This window comes from Nelumbo lutea, chromosome 7, assembly GCF_056320005.1.
Source record: "Nelumbo lutea isolate HS-2025 chromosome 7, American lotus-T2T, whole genome shotgun sequence".
Lineage (NCBI taxonomy): Eukaryota > Viridiplantae > Streptophyta > Magnoliopsida > Proteales > Nelumbonaceae > Nelumbo > Nelumbo lutea.
In genome coordinates this window covers 55,003,383-55,020,263 of record NC_142690.1, presented here as the reverse complement: position 1 = coordinate 55,020,263, position 16,881 = coordinate 55,003,383, and the positions used below count along the sequence as shown (strand labels likewise).

General features: G+C 41.3%; 1 protein-coding gene across 10 annotated transcripts in view; it reads right to left on the bottom strand.

Moving 5' to 3' along the window:
• Positions 1-3,018: 3,018 nt before the first annotated feature.
• Positions 3,019-16,881, bottom strand: part of LOC148846459 (protein NARROW LEAF 1-like) — a 29,720-nt gene continuing 15,857 nt past the window's right edge. For 3 of the 10 annotated variants that reach the window (XM_088954859.1, XM_088954861.1, XM_088954860.1), the window contains 3 exons: positions 6,435-6,675; positions 5,248-5,748; positions 3,934-5,111 (listed from right to left, as the gene is read on the bottom strand). In XM_088954859.1, the coding sequence (XP_088810985.1) occupies positions 4,690-5,111; positions 5,248-5,748; positions 6,435-6,675 (1,164 nt within the window). In that variant the 3' untranslated portion in view covers positions 3,934-4,689. Of the gene's footprint in view, positions 3,528-3,933; positions 5,112-5,247; positions 5,749-6,434; positions 6,676-16,881 lie in introns of those variants that run through there. The other 7 variants (XR_016102210.1, XR_016102211.1, XM_088954862.1 and 4 more) reach the window with 5 other exon arrangements.

The following is a 16,881-nucleotide window of genomic DNA, read 5'->3' as shown; positions in this document are numbered from 1 at the left end:
TCGCTGTAACTATTCTTGTGATATTTTAATAAAATTAATAATGTTGTTATTGATAAAAAAAAAAAACAGAGAAGTGGTAATAGTACCAAGCAAGAATACAAGTCTCTAAAAGAAGAAAATATTCACAGTGGATAAAAGAGAAAATGAAGAAAGTTCTACAACAGATAAAAGGTGAAGTAGAATCACTAACAAAAGAGATAAATGAACGCATCTCCACCCACTGAAAGAGAGGGATAAACTTATTTCAGTCACAAGCACTACCTTACGGTGTAATGATTCGAACATATAAACTTCACTTAGAGCCCAATATTTGACATATCAATCCCCCCTAAAACCAAGATGTTTGTACAATAAGGTGTGAATGAGTGATACGTATTGATATTTTGGACCTTGTCTCCATCTTCTTTTTTCTTGATAGATAAAATAATGTTACACTAAAATTAAGAAATTACAAACTGTTCAATACAAACTGGGGTGTGAGCAGCCATATTATCATTCCTTGGAATATATTTATATACAACTGAGTTTAAGTCATTTTGGGTACACAAAATTTGATCTAACCAAAAATTATACTTCCAAGCTAAACCACATGAATGAGAATTGGGAGAATCCACAACGTTCTTTGCATCAAAGAATGGATGCCCATTGATTATCCTTAACAAGAAGATCCTTCCAAATTGCTCTTAATTCAGCCACTACCAGATCCATCAATGTGCCTCCTATACCACCTGCAATCATAACAAAATTCTTGTTGCAATAAAAAACACAGTCTTTAAGAAATCCTACCCTAGTTAGCACATTGAATAACCCTACTTTGACCCAAATCCCCTAATATTTCTTCTAACAAAATAAAGCTTCCAGCAAAATCAGAATTTATATCATTTGAATCGTTGGCCCTTAACCAAATATTTTGTTAACTGAATTCGAAACCTATTTAACTGATCTATTGGCATTATTAAAGACATAATCATTACAAGCTTTCCAAACAAAATATCAAGCAATATTGAGAAATAACTCATCAGAATCTCCCCAAAAAACAAAGAATTAACAAGCTCCAAAATAAAGTCTACTAGGGCTACTAAAAAAAACAGCCCTAATAAAAGGATAATAACAAAATGAGTGCAACATATATTCTTGAGCATTTTTACCTTATCAGATTTAAAATGCTTCTATCCAATTGAGTGTTCACCATCTTCCTTTCTAAAAGATAGAATTGTTTTAGGCTGTGTTTGGAAACAATGTAAATAAGTGTGAATGCAAATATGTAGAATGTAAAGTGGTTCATATAAATTACAAAATTGGGTTAGTTTTGCAGTAACAAATTTACCTTTTTACCAAACAAACTTTTAGCTGTAAATGGATGCAAACATAAATTCCAATAAAGCATATGCTTTTTTTTTTATCAAAAGCTCACTTGAATGCAAATTTACTTCTTTTTTATTGATATACTTTTACATCTTACTGTCAATGTAAATATACATTGATCTGTCATTTGCCAATGCATAAATGTAATATTGCCAAATACAGGCAAAAGTGAACCAAAGTGCAAATTTACCCTGAACCGGGATTTACACTCCATTTACATTGTTTCCAAGCGCAGCCTTAATAGAAAATTTCCCATTAGTTGTCATCTTCCAGACAAACCTATCTTCCGATGATGGCATCATCATTTTTGGTATTATCATCGAGAGATGTTCCTAATACACGATCGGGATGTGCTGTGGGACATGTGGGGGGCAATGAAAAATATGCATGTTTAAAATAGAACTAACATCACCTTGCAAGAACAATTGGTTTACTTCTTGTTGGTCCCAACTTTGTCATGTTGATTTATTAACTCCCTCACCTTTATTTATTTATTTATTTAGGACTCATTGGAACATAAAAAGATTCATCCTTATATATCCAAGGAAAATTCCAAACATTAATTTGGGAACTAACAGAAATTTGCACACCAATATACGAAAATAAGCTCTAAAGAGATTTTTTGCTAAATTTTTCCAAAGCAGAGATTGAAATTTTCCTAGAAATTAACTCACCATTAGTTAAATATATGCTTTTGAGCAGTTTAACCCACAGCTTATCTGCTCCCTCTAAAAATCTCCAAGCAAGTTTACTCAAAATAGCTCTATTAAGAATTTCAACTTGTTTAAATCCAAGGCCCCCTTCCCGGACCGGAGCACACAACTTGTTCCAACTAGCCACTTTACCCCTTTTCCAAAACCCTCCCCCCTTCCACTAAAAGTTCCTTTGAACTTTCTCCATTGCTAGAAGAGTTCTCTTTGGAAATTGCACAAAATATATACCAGGATAGAATTTAATACGGAATGAATCAAAGTTTTCCTTCCAGCATAAGGCAAACAAGAAGCCCTCCCCATTTTGCCAACTTACCTCTCATTGTATGATAAAGGCAGAAACAATCAACAGTTGCCTTCTCCCAAGATCTTTTCGTTCATTACATTCAAGGTTCAAAGTATCGTTATGTGTGATATACAAAGAAGTGGGGCAACACTAAGATTAAAAATGTTTCAAGCTTCAAGAGTAGAACCAGGACATATCTAGGAAGCGTGTTAACCTTCAAAAATTGGCCACATGGCGTAATTCCTAAATCTCTTTAATGCATCACTGGGTTCAAAAGACTACATATCAGTCGATACACACTGATACTTATATTATGAACCTTTGTTAATAGCTTAGCAATCCCCTCCAACCAATTAGGCCACTTGCCTAATTAATTGCATTTATGTTTGGTTCCATTTATGTTTATTGATTTAACACTCTTACATAGGCACCACATCTGTAAAGGCCTCATTAATTGCATTCATATGTATGCAAACATTGATTTTTGTGCGCCTCACATTTTAAGAAGCTTCCCCCAATGGATAGGCGTTTATTGGCTCCTTTGCTGATGTGGTGCCTATGTATCATAAACGCCCTCATTAATTGCTTTTCTCGATTTTGCAGCCACACAAGTACAGAACGTTTACTCGATAAATGTAATAGTAACCAAACACATACTAAGAAACAAAGAACTCAAAAATCTTTATCTCTTCTAAGAAGCCTGAATTCTGATAAACAAGCGGTCACATGATAATCCTCAAAAGCAAGGTTTTTTAAAATTAGACCAGACAGGGAACTGCTCCAGGTCAAACAGTCCAGCCATCTGGTCCAAGCAGACGGCCCACTCTAACAAAAAATAAAAAAAAAATAACAAAAAAGACCAAAAACCATTATCCAGGTTGATGGTTCAACGGTTCCCAGTTTTTCTGGTCCAACCATCCGGTCTGGTCCGGTTTTGAAAACATTGATCAGAAGTTCTCAAGAACTGATTCCTTTCATCAGGAAACCAACTCCCAAGTGCCAACTCCCAAAACTGACGCACTGAGGTTTTGACACCTTGTTGCACTGAACTTTCCAACCCAGGTTGTAGAAGGGCGGAAGAGGTGGCCAGCCACAAACGGAAGGAATGCAGATGGCAGATCAGATATACAACCACCACGTGAACGGTGAACCTAAGTTGAACTCACCTGGAATAAAACCATACAAGAACGGAAGCACAGAAAAATTACCAATCAAGAGCCATTATAATTACGACAGAAAAGAACAATTATTAAAAAAAAAAGGGGGATAAAAACCAGGATCTGTTATGCTAGAAAGATATACAGTGCTAATCTCTCAGACATGCAATGGCTCTTGACACAGAAAATATGCCGTCTTGCAAATACCTATTGCACCTACAGGAGAAAACTTTTCACCAGGTTTTATACTAGGCCCATATCATTTTCATCTCCATGAGATTGTAAAATTTGCATCCCAAAATGGGATACAAAATTTTACACCCCTTCCTCAATTCCCCCCCATATAAGGTGAGGACAACAATGCTGTTTCATTACTCGTTTACTTCCCTTTAAACAAACAAAGTAAAACAAAATCTGAACCAAAACTAAACCAAGATTCTCTTCACCTTCATTTTACCTCCTAAACATTTTACTTGATAAAAATGAAATTTGCAGTTTGGCAATCAACCAACCCAGCCTTGTAAGCAACAGAGCTTGACTCTTCTTCTTGGAAAGCACATGGAAAAAGAGGTCCTCTTTTTGACATGTCAGAACTGGACACCAATATCACAACCACCACATCTACAATGAATACCATGCCAGGCCCATCCGGACTAAAAGTTTGAACATTCTGTTTTTCCATTTTTCTGGTTTTTTAGCATTTTCTCAGGTCAAAGTGACCAACAATACCAGAGCAAGATCATTTGCAATGTCACTGACAACTTCATTCAAGTTGACCTGCCAAGGTTAACTTTCTGCTGGAACTGCCACTTCAAGAGTTACAATCAGTAAACGAACATAATTCTATGGAGAATAACAAAAAAAGGTACTGTTCTCACATTTTCTATTAAAAATATTATGACCCCCGGACTCAGGAAAAAGGCAAAAACTGCCCAAATCATTGATTTGGCCGGATTCTGAGCTTCAAAGATCGTTGATGGTGAATTCCACTTGAATCAGTCATGTTCCCCTGATGTGATCCATCCATATAATCCAGATAACTCCAATGAAATATTCATGAGCCCATGGTGCAAACTTTGGTCGGAAGGATCATCTTCAGAACACATCTCAAAGAAGGGTCCACAGGCAAAATGAGGCAATCCCCCCTTGTTATTTAAACACTTTCCAATCATTACTGTTCTTCAATACTGAAAGAGGACCCCGAGCGTCTTCTCTTGGGTTCACGTTCTCCCAAATGCAGTGAAACACAAAGGTCTTCATCAGAGCAATTCCTTAATGCAGAAAGGCCCTTTGACTCTGGGTGGTCCTGCTGATCTTTTTGATGCACTGGAGATTGTCCAATGAAGTTGGAAATGAACTGATGCTCAACACTGGGAAGTGCCTCGACCCCATCTACATGAAATTCAGTGTGTGTAAAAGGGTGAGTCATTGTCTGCGGTCGATCTTCAATAGGGATTTGCTGAAGATTAAAACCCAGAGGCTTAAAGATTTCCCCAGTTTTGTCCTTCAGATGTGTTCCCTCTGCAGGTGATGATTCTCCAACAATAGAGTCCAAGGCTGCTGTTGAAGCAGTTCTTTGTTCTTGCACTGCTACTATATTAATGAAAAGATCATTAACGTGTTATCACATATATGAACCTAAAAAGAGAAAGTGGGGGCGTGTGTTGGGGGAAGGGCAATTCAAAAACGAAAGCAACAAAATGAGATCCATCATTCTATAAACACAAACCTTGAAGTCCTTCACCGGTAGTGACGAGTTCAAGTTCTAGAAGATCAAGAAGGCGTCCGAGATCAACACCACTTGTCCAATTCTCAGGAGGTTGGCCAACTTTCAGCTTCAACCTCCCCCGATTGGCTGTCCCACCCCATATTATTCCAATTGGTCGTGGCTTCTCACCGTCCTGACTAGTCATGAGGATGAGGCTCCCACTATCACCTTCAAGGTCAAAGGTCTGTTGGTTCTCCCCAACAACAAGAAAATCAGTGAAGAAACATATCCCTTTTTCATCATTGTACTCGAGGGCATATGCCATTACTGTCCCAGTAGTCAAGCCAGAGCTTCTTCCAACCTTCACAACTTGTTTCCCTATGAGGCTGTTGATTGGAGACTGCAAGTCTATGAACTTGACATCACCAATCTCACCTACACCTTGCACAGATGTAGTTACATTGGAAATCTCAAAATCATCAGCAAAGGGAATGAACGCCCCATCAGCTCGTACAAAGGTCTCTGCACATGCACCAAATTGGAATGGGCATGCGTGGGGGTCAGGTTGTAATTAAATTATACAAATCCATAAAAGATGCATTTGCAAAGTGGTAAAAGCATAACTGTAGAAGAAAATGATTGCAACCTTATTTATTACACAATAATGTGCATAAGACAAATTACCGAATCAAATTTCAAACAAGTTCACTTGCTTTGAACAAACCACAAGTACCAAACCCAAATACACTATTCATTGGAAAAGAGCACAAAAGATGCAAAAACAAGAAGCAAATTTCCCCTATCTATGATAGCATACATGGCACCGTGCAGCCAGACTGGAGCATACTACTTAATGAGTTAAGCCACTATGTGTGGGTTGTAACTTGTAACAAAGATCTGTTATCAGAAAATACCCTGCTTAGAAGATCTGGTATTGGGAACTGCCCTGCTGAATTGCCTGAAACAAGATAAATTAATGGGTTTCTGCTTTTTTCTTTTGCCCATCTAGCATTCTTCATATCCCAAATATGCTAATTAACCAGATGGTTAAAAATCCTACTTTCAAATTTTGGACAAATGAGGGTAAAAAGTGGTCTATGAGTCAAGTCTATGTTCTAGATTCATTAGTGTGCTATCTTGAACAATCTTAATCAGTGTTGACAGACAATATGTTTACATAAATAGCAAACAATTTGGAACCGCATTACCTGGGTTTGTACCAGCAAAGATCCCATACCAAAGATCATCTGTGATGAATGATGTTGCTCTCTCTACAGCTCCTAGGTACACACCAGGTCCCAGACTGGGTGGTAAAGGATGAAACATCTTCTGATTTGGGTAATCTAGATCAACCGCAACGTGCCGGTTAGTGAGGAAACCAACCTGCCGATTTCCTGTTCGGCTCTTTACAATGGCACCCAAAGTTCCATAAGTCTCTTGGCTAGCTACCTGAGCACAAGCATAGAATGTTAACATGAAGAATCACAATAAACAATATCTAAAAGTAAATAAAAAGGGAGAAAATATAACTACACATATTCCCTAGAGGAATGTTTGAAGCTGGAACTAGTAAAAGCTAAATATATCCCAAATACAGATAAAGGTTCAAGTGCCAAAATATCATAATAAAAAGAAATAGAATGTTCAGAACAAAGCTGAATAAACAAGAGGGATACAAATACAACTCCTAATCATTTGCATCATAATTTAAGCTCGTGACAGAAGCCCTGTTACTTCCCTTCACATAGAAAGGGATAACAACGTTTACATTGCAATGGTCTTCCAAAAATCCAATACACTTTTAAGTGGCTCCAAAGGAACATAATGTGAGGTTGTTTCATTGAATAGATAAACCAAAAGAGCAATACAGGTACACCACAACACATGTTTTCTCTTTTTTTTCCTTTTTTTCGTCAGGCAAATTCAGGTAAGGAGTGATGAAAGGATTTGATCCCAGGTTAGTAGGAACCATCTCCACTGACTTCACCGGCAGGTATCTTTATAACTTTTAGCAAAACTAATCCACCAGATAGAAGATGACAAATATCATTCAAGTTGACCCACCACCTCTATATAGTATATACCAGGGAACAGAATGTTAAAGACAACTTGCAGTCCAACTCCATGGAATGGATGCACGAGCAGCCTCTCTAGGTTTTAGATACAGCAACATCAGAAAACCTTACACTGAGAAATCCCATGGTTGAACATAATCTGGAAAATAAGCACAATTCTGAATAAGTAATACATGGTAGTGTGCCATGATATCTTACACATCTCACCAAACTCAAGAGGCCAGGTGATGTCCATAAAATATATTCAATACATTCATATTCTGATATATATTATTTTAAAATAATTCCATTTATACTTCAAGGAAAACAAAAAAGAGTTTGTCTAGATAGAGAGGAAGTCCTTTTTGCATGGCAGATATCATCATTATCCTAGTGTTTTTACTGTGTCTGTGAATAATAGGCACTGGCTGCACTATTCCTGTCTCTTCCCTCTAAGTAGGACCATACATTCAGCTAAAGATCAAGTACTCTTTTTTTTCTCCATCAACTTCATTTTCACCCTCCCCAGGTCCTTTTAGAGCTTTGCACTTTTTTGTCGACTAAAAGCAACTTTATGTTATAGAAATGATAATTAAATGGCGTACAACTATACATGGAGATATACAAGGCTATATAAAAAAAAAATAGAAAAGTCCAAATCTCCTGAAAGCAAAAACTCCATGCACACAGCATCCAGATGCACATTGGGAATATCTCCCATACATGTATGTAAAATTCATGGGGAGATATTCCAAATGTGTGACTGGATTCCCATGCTTTCAGACTATGGGCAGAGTTTTTGCTTGCAGGGAATCCCATTGCTAGATAGAAGACAGCCCTCAGATTTGCAACTTAAGGAAGAAGAGTACCATCATTAATACCCAAAATAAATTCAAAGTCCTTATTCAGCAATTACATTTTAAATTTTTAGTCACCCTGCATTCCATCTGATATGACCTGAATAATCACCACGGATTTTCTTAAGAGAGACTCTCCAAGGCCTACTGGGACTACCTTCTATGAAAATAGAGTTACCACTGTATGGCAATTCTTACCCCCATAAGAAGTGACAAAAACCATGGAATTCAATGAGCCAGCATCTCCAATGGGTCCACCTTATGCCTATAAGATGTCAGAACCAATTTTTTTAAACTAACCAGGACATGGAACCACTTTTCCATCCAGGTGGTGGGTCAGTGGTTCAACCGTCCAGGTCAAACAAGTCAACCCATGACATTATAGTTAAATCACAGAAAAAATACAGAAATTTTGTAGAAAAAATTGGGCATATCTCTAATATTAAATGTTCATTATAGCAAACAAAATAAATTTGATAAATAAGAATTATGTTATTTATGACAGCAATGGATAAAATACAGAAAAAAAAATAATATCTGATGAGATTATAGCTGATAAGGGCAACTTCTGGGCCCTAATATCAATAAAAATAATACTTTTAATATAATTTCTAAAATAGGTTAACTTTTTAAAAAATATATCAAATAAGGGCAAAACACTGTTCATGTTCTTCCTCCTACAAACCATTCATCAGAACCGCCGCTTCCGGCAACGCCTCCACCCACCTCCGTCCCAGCCTTGCAAATCTCAATGACTACCATCTACCAGCGCTGCCGCCACCGCCGCCCCCGCCCACCTCTGCTCTAGCCCTGCGAATCTCAATGACTACCACCCACCAACGCTGCGCGGAGGCGTTGCCGGAGGCGGCGCTGGAGGATGGTGGTCATTGAGGTTTGCAGGGCTGGGCTGGGGCGGAAGTGGTTTGGAAGAGGAAAAATATGAACAGTGTTTTGCACTTATTTGATATATTTTTTTAAAAAGTTAACCTATTCTAGAAATTATATTAAAAGTATTATTTTTATTGGTATTAGGGCCTAAAAGTTGCCCTTATCAGCTATAATCCCATATCTGATCCATGACCCACTAACAGGGCCAAATGGTTCAGTTGTTCAATCAGCCAAGTGGCCCAGGTCACTGAGTTGTTGTCTGAGTCAACATTACTTTTTTTTGTTCTTTTTGCAGACATAAGGTTTTATAGTGAAATGGACTCAGAATTCTGGCCAGGTGATGGGTCAACCAGTTCAACTGCAGGTTCAAAACACTAATCACCACTAGCATCAAAAAATACCTACCAACGTGAGTTGCCCCTGGATTGTCAAGAATGCTACAATCAAACAGTAAAGTCATCTTGCTAAGGGCTGGAGAGGTAGGAATACGCAATGGAGACTCCCAGAGAGGATTCAAAATTCTGAGGTCAACCTGGAAGACATCCTCAAAACTCTTTCGATACATAAGCCCATAGATAGGGAGGAAAAGAACTTAGCCACAAAATGCTTGTCAAAAATGAATCTATTCTTCTCTTCCCAAACATCCCACATGAGTACAAAAATGATGGTTGTGGGCTTCCCATGAGATCCCACATTCTATCCTTTCCATTGCTTCAACTAATGTTTTAGATGGTGTGTGGTTCATAGGAAAGGCCCATTTTGTTGGATGTCTCACCTAGCTTATTGCTATGTTCTGATGAGTTCACCTTGAATTTGATGTTTTAATAGGTAATTACCATATTATAGGCTGTAATATGGTTTTTGAGTTGAGTTGAGTCGAGACTAAAGTATGATTCTGAGTTTAAATAGTTTACCCATGTAGGGGTTGAATTTTCAAGGCTAGAATATTCACATTAATAATAGAATACCTTACCCAATTGAGCTAATAGAATTTACTTCTTTCATAATTTGTGTGCTTTAGTTGTGCTTGTTGCTTTTAAAATGCTGGCTTTAGCATGTCTATAAAGTTATCAAGAGCAAATCCACTCCATGCCTACCAAGCTAAGACATAAGTGCTGCTAGAGCATACCAAATTGAGGCAAACCTTGAATATTAGATATAACCCCTAAATAACATGGGTCAAGGTCAGCCAATAAGACAGTAGAGGATAAGCTTCATCATTGAGAGGAAAACAACCTGGATCACCAGCTAAGGCCCCTCAATGACCGCTTGTGTGCCTAGGTGCACCTTTATCACCTGGATAACCAGTGATTTAAAAGCCACTCGGGCCATGCGCATTTTAAGGCATGCTCCTTTTTAATTTTTTGCACTTTTTGTTCTTTTTGAACCTAGCAGCTGGGCTGGGGAGGACCGCAGCTCCGAAAACCCCCTATTTGCTAATGTTGTTCATTCATTCATCCTAGTAAAATATCTTCTTAAAAGGTAATTAAGATTATAAAATCATTTTCATGTGTAAGGATCATTTTCTAGGGGCTTGGTACAAAGGCAGCTCATAGAATAAAAAATGCAAGATGTTTTACATCACATTAGCTATTTGAAGTAATGCAATTGAGGAAAAAAAGTTGTGGGTTTTACATGCTTGAAAATGTTTTATATGTTTGATTTTATTTTTAAATTTTCTTTTGAATACGCTTTACATGTATGTTTATGTATTTTCATTTTAGATAATAGGTTTTTTAAATATTTATTTTAAAATTTGTTATATTTTTATTAATATTATGTTCCGTAATTTTTAATTTTTTGACTTTTTTTTGCATTTTTTGTATTTTTGTAATTTTGCACCTTGCTTCGAAAAGGCATGCACCTCAGGTGCAAATTGCCCCTTGTGCTTTTAAAACACTATGGACAGCATGGTATCAAGCATTAGATCCATCTAGTGTACTGCTGCTCTCTTGACTTCGAAGTTGTTTTCAGTTTCCCTTTTTCTCTCAAAGGAGACAGTTTTCTCTTGGCTGGTTTCTTGCACTGGTCAAAGATTACAAGATTGGTAGTGGTGCCAAGGAGGATTCATTGAGGATTGTTGGTGATATAGAAAGCTCCTATTTTGGAAAGTTTGCTGTTGTCTCTTCTCTGTAGGTGTAGAGTGAAGCAGATGAGAGTTCAAATACTTGGTGACTCTCCTGGTTGTGTTGTAGAGGATCACATGGTTGCTCCATCAGCCCTAGTTATTCCTTCGGTAGTTTGATCTGTCTGGGCAAGTTTCTGAGGTGTGTATAACCTGTGTTAATGGTCAAAGAGATCTGTTTATTGCTGGCTTTCCTGTCAATCAAAAAAGTCTTGCTGTCTAGCTTTCCTTAAGTGTATTTTTAGATTGACAGCAAAGTCAATATTTGTGGGAGGGGTTTTTTCTGTTCAACAGACCAGAGAACCTTCTTTTTGGGCTGTGATCAGTTGTAGTGTGATATTTTTAGGGTTTGTACAGGTAGCCAACCCTTGTAGATGTGCAGTTCTGCAGTATAGCAGATCTAAATCTTTTTCTTTGGTTGAGTGGCAATGGATTCTGATGATTCAGCCACATCTAGCATGACTGGAACCCTCAGTTGTGAATAAGGTTGTTATGGACGCCTTCCTCGGGAAGACGTACCGTCGCCGCCGGCAGCAACAGGCCCCGGGCCCACCGCCAGCAGCAGCAAGGATTCAGTGATGCTCATCCTACCCAGTTCGGCAACAGCAGCCTTATCTAGATTAGATTGGCTCATTTTGCTTGTTCTTATCTTATTGTTCTTATCTCTTATCTTATCTTGTTAATAGCTTATCAGATTAGGATTAGCTTAGCTTATCTTATCTTGTTAGTAGCTTATCAGATTAGGATTAGCTTATCGTATCCTTTGCAAGATAGAACTGGAAGCCTCCCTATTCAGCAAGGAGACTCCCCTTGATTAGGACTCTTGTAATCTCCTATTTAAGGAGACCCCATTATTGAATGAGATATCAAATTATTCAGTCAAGAGTGAGTTAGGAGAGTTGGTGATCTCTTGGACAAATCACCAAGGGCGCCAAGATAGGTTCATCACGAGCAAGAAGGAACAAGGGAAAACAGGAGGTTTTCCCCGTGGACCGACCCGTGACGAGATCCTACTCCCGGGCCCTCAACAACTTGGTATCAGAGCAAGGCATCATGGGAGATCTGGAGCAACTACCTTCCAGGGTCCACGACCTCGAGCACCAACTCGTGGAGACCAACTTCGAAGTTCGTGAGATCAAAGGTGAAGTGCGAGAACTGCGACGACTAATGGAGATGTTTCTTTCCAACAGGGAAAAAAACTCTGACGGAGGGACAACAGCTAACGACCGCCAACCAGATCTGCCGGAGTCTTCCGATGAACAGCAGTCCGTCCACCATGGAGCAGCCATCATCCCCAAGTACAGCAGGCTGGAGTTCCCATCGTACAACGACAACGGAGGCCCCCTAGGCTGGCTGTATCGCTGCGAGCAATTCTTCCGGAATCAACGAACAAATGACCAGGACAAGGTAAGCCTAGCCGCCTTTCATTTAACAGAAGAAGCACAGCTTTGGTTTTATCGATTAGAGCAAGAAGAACCCGGGCTCAGTTGGCCCCAGTTTAAATCCTATTGCCTTCTTCGGTTCGGACCCCCATTGACCAGCAACCCACTGGGCGAGCTAATTAAACTTAAACAGACCGGAACAGTTGCTGAATACCAGCGACAGTTCCAAACCCTCCTCGCAAGGGCATCCTCCGTGCGACCAAACCAGCAAGTAGATATGTTCATAGCAGGGTTAGCAAAACCCCTACGAGTGGATGTCGAGATGCAGAATCCCCCAAATTTGGTCACAACCATGAACTTAGCCCGCGCATTTGAGCGCAAGCTGTAGCTCAGCCGCGGACTTTTTAATGTGGGTCGTCCACCGAACTCGTGGGTGCCCCCAAGACCAGCAGCAATGACCCCCTCTTCTGCTACCAGCCGGGAAATGAAGCCTCCCACAACCACCACCTCTAGAGCAGTGACAAGTACAAGCAATAACATGGTCACTCCTCCCGTCAAGCGCTTGACCAGGGCAGAAATGGCAGAGCGCCGAGCGAGAGGTCAATGTTTCAACTGTGATGACCTCTACTCGGCAGGACATAGATGCAAGAGGCTTTTTTGCCTTCTCATAGATGAGCAAGAGGAGGAGGAAGGGGAACCCGTCATATTCGAACCAGAGATCTCTCTCCATGCGATCACCGGTATTAAAACCTCTCAGACCATGCAATTACAGGCACAGATCGCAAGTCATCCGGTGCGCATTCTTGTCGATTCAAGGAGCACACACAACTTCATAAGTGAACATGCAGCCCTGCAGTTAAAACTACCAATAGAACTCCGACCGCGACTACAAGTAGCCATCGCAAATGGTGAAAAAGTTAACAGTCCAGGGATTTGTAAGGACGTTCCAGTACAGGTCAATTCTGAACTAATTCTTGTTGATTTATTTGTACTCTCATTGGATGAGTTCGATATTGTTCTCGGGGTCAAGTGGTTAATTACCCTAGGCCCAATTTTGTGGGACTTCAGTGCACTCACCATGACCTTCCACCTGAATGGCGTGCAAGTTTCATGGCACGGTTGCAGGGTTAAAGAGAAGACATCGCAGGTTCATGCACTCCAGACAGAACCAGCAACCATAGAAAAACTTCTCGTCGAGTTTTCAGATCTGTTCGAGGAACCGAAGGGCCTTCCCCCTTCCCGAGCTTGCGACCATCGTATTCCTTTGGTGGCGGGTTCAGCACCAGTCGTTGTCAGGCCTTATCGCTACCCTCACTTGCAGAAGGATGAGATAGAAAAACAATGTATAGCGATGTTGAACCAAGGGATCATACGCAAAAGTCACTCCCCCTTCTCTTCGCCGGTTCTGTTGGTGGCGAAGCAGGATGGAACATGGAGGTTTTGTGTTGACTATAGAGAACTCAATGACCGAACGATCAAAGATAAGTTCCCTATTCCCGTTGTGGACGAACTGCTGGACGAGCTGCATGGTGCCCAGTATTTCTCTAAGTTGGACCTTAGGTCCGGATATTTCCAAGTTCGCATGGCTCCCGGTGGCGTGAAGAAGACTGCTTTTCGCATCCACCATGGCCACTTCGAATTTTTAGTCATGCCATTTGGACTCTCCAATGCACCATCTACATTTCAGGCACTAATGAATGAGGTATTCCAACCCCATCTGCGCAAATTTGTTTTAGTTTTCTTTGATGATATCCTCGTCTACAGCAAATCATGGGTAGAGCATGTCCACCATCTGAGCACCGTTTTCGTACTCCTACGCCAACACAGCTTATTCCTGAAATGGTCCAAGTGCCCCTTTGGGGAACGACAGGTTCTTTACCTCGGCCACATCATCCATGGGTAGGGTGTCACAGTTGATAGTTCCAAGATTTAGGCTATAACAGAATGGCCCAAACCTCAATCCGCCAAGGCCTTACGCGAGTTCCTCGGTTTAACAGGTTACTACCGCAAATTTGTCCAAAACTATGGAGTGTTGGCAGCCCCGTTAAACAACCTGTTGAAGAGAAACTCCTTCCGGTGGGACGACGCAGCTGATGAAGCTTTTCTATCACTACGAAATGCACTGTCTTCAACCTCTATCCTGCAATTACCTAATTTTGCCCTCGAATTTACAGTTGATTGCGATGCTTCCGGAGTGGATATCGGGGCCGTACTACAACAGCAAGGGCACCCGATTGCTTTCTTCAGCCGCAGATTGGCCGACCGGCATCTGAAGCTTCCAGCCTATGAGCGCGAACTAATCGGCCTTGCCCAAGCCATCCAGCACTGGAGGCCATATTTGTGGGGGCGGTCGTTCATCGTTAAAACTGATCATTATAGCCTCAAATACCTATTAGAGCAGCGTCTCACCACTTCCCCTCAGCAGCATTGGGTTAGCAAACTGCTCGGGTTTGACTTCCGGGTGGAATATAAGGCAAGATCCTCTAATCGCGCAGTTGATGCCCTGTCTAGGCGAGAAGAAGACGCGATGGTTCTATGTAGCATTTCCCAACCTGGGATCTCTCTGTTTGACAACATTAAGAAGGCAACGCCACGGTCCCCGGAATGGTCGCTCTTACTGCAAAAGATCCAGACCGGCATGGCCGACCACGATTGGTCACTTCACGACGGGTTGGTACTGTATAAAGGACGAGTCCATCTTCTAGCAGACTGCCCGTTAATTCCCACCATCATCACCAGCATCCATAACTTCACCCATGAGGGCATTCAAAAAACACTACACCGCGTTCGGACTGATTTCCATTGGTGAGGTATGAAGACTTCTATTCGAGATTTTGTCTAGAATTGCTCCACATGCCAACAGCACAAACGGGAAAACCTACACCCGGCAGGCCTCCTTCAGCCCCTTTCCATCCCATTGCAGATCTGGGTCGACATATCCATGGACTTCATTGAGGGACTTCCCAAGGTAGGGGGCAAATCAGTTCTCTTTGTGGTAGTCGACCGCTTCTCTAAATACGCGCACTTCATTCCTCTATCACACCCATACAGTGCCACTTTGGTTGCCCTCGCCTTCTTTACACATATCTTTCGCTTACATGGGTTGTCGGAATCCATCGTCAACGATAGAGACCCGGTCTTCACTAGTGCCTTCTGGAAATAACTATTTCGACCACACGGCACCACCCTGGCCTACTCATCAACTTACCGGCCACAAACCAACGACCAAACGGAAGTGGTTAACTGCACTATCGAGATATATCTCCGCTGTTTCTTAGGCGATCAACCCCAACGTTGGTTGGAATGGCTTCCTTGGGCCGAGTACTGCTACAACACGGCCTACCATTCCTCCCTCGGCATGACCCCCTTTCGCGTCGTTTACGGCAGGGATCCTCCCCACTTGATGTCCTACGAGCCCGGATCTACTCGCTTGGACGCAGTCGATCACTCCTTACAGGACCGCGACGCCCTCCTCGCCGACATCCGCATTCACTTACAGCAAGCCCAGCTCTGCATGAAGCTCCACTATGATAAGCACCACCGGGAACTGTCGTTCGATCCAGGACAATTTGTTTGGTTGAAGCTCCAGCCCTACCGGCAGCGCTCCTTGCGCCAGAAGGCCGCCCCGAAGCTGGCCCCTAAGTTCTATGGGCCCTACAAGGTTCTGCGACGGATTGGCAGTGTGGCCTACCAGCTGGAATTGCCAAAGACTAGCCGAATTCATGATGTCTTCCACATCTCCTTGCTAAAACCATTTACGGGTGTTCCCTCGGACCAAGTTCCCTCCCTGCCACCCTTGAAAGATGGCAAACGGGTCCCCCAGCCTAAAACTGTCACCCGCTCTCGTTTCAATCGTGGAATCCTTGAAGTCTTGGTGGAATGGTGTGATCTACCGCCAACAGAAGCCACATGGATCCCATTGGCAGAGTTCCAAGCCACATATTCAGCTTTCGAGCTTGAGGACAAGCTCGTAGTCCAGGAGGGGAGTAGTGTTATGGACGCCTTCCTCGGGAAGACGTACCGTCGCCGCCGGCAGCAACAGGCCCCGGGCCCACCGCCAGCAGCAGCAAGGATTCAGTGATGCTCATCCTACCCAGTTCGGCAACAGCAGCCTTATCTAGATTAGATTAGCCATTTTGCTTGTTCTTATCTCTTATCTTATCTTGTTAATAGCTTATCAGATTAGGATTAGCTTAGCTTATCTTATCTTGTTAGTAGCTTATCAGATTAGGATTAGCTTATCTTATCCTTTGCAAGATAGAACTGGAAGTCTCCCTATTCAGCAAGGAGACTCCCCTTGATTAGGACTCTTGTAATCTCCTATTTAAGGAGACCCCATTATTGAATGA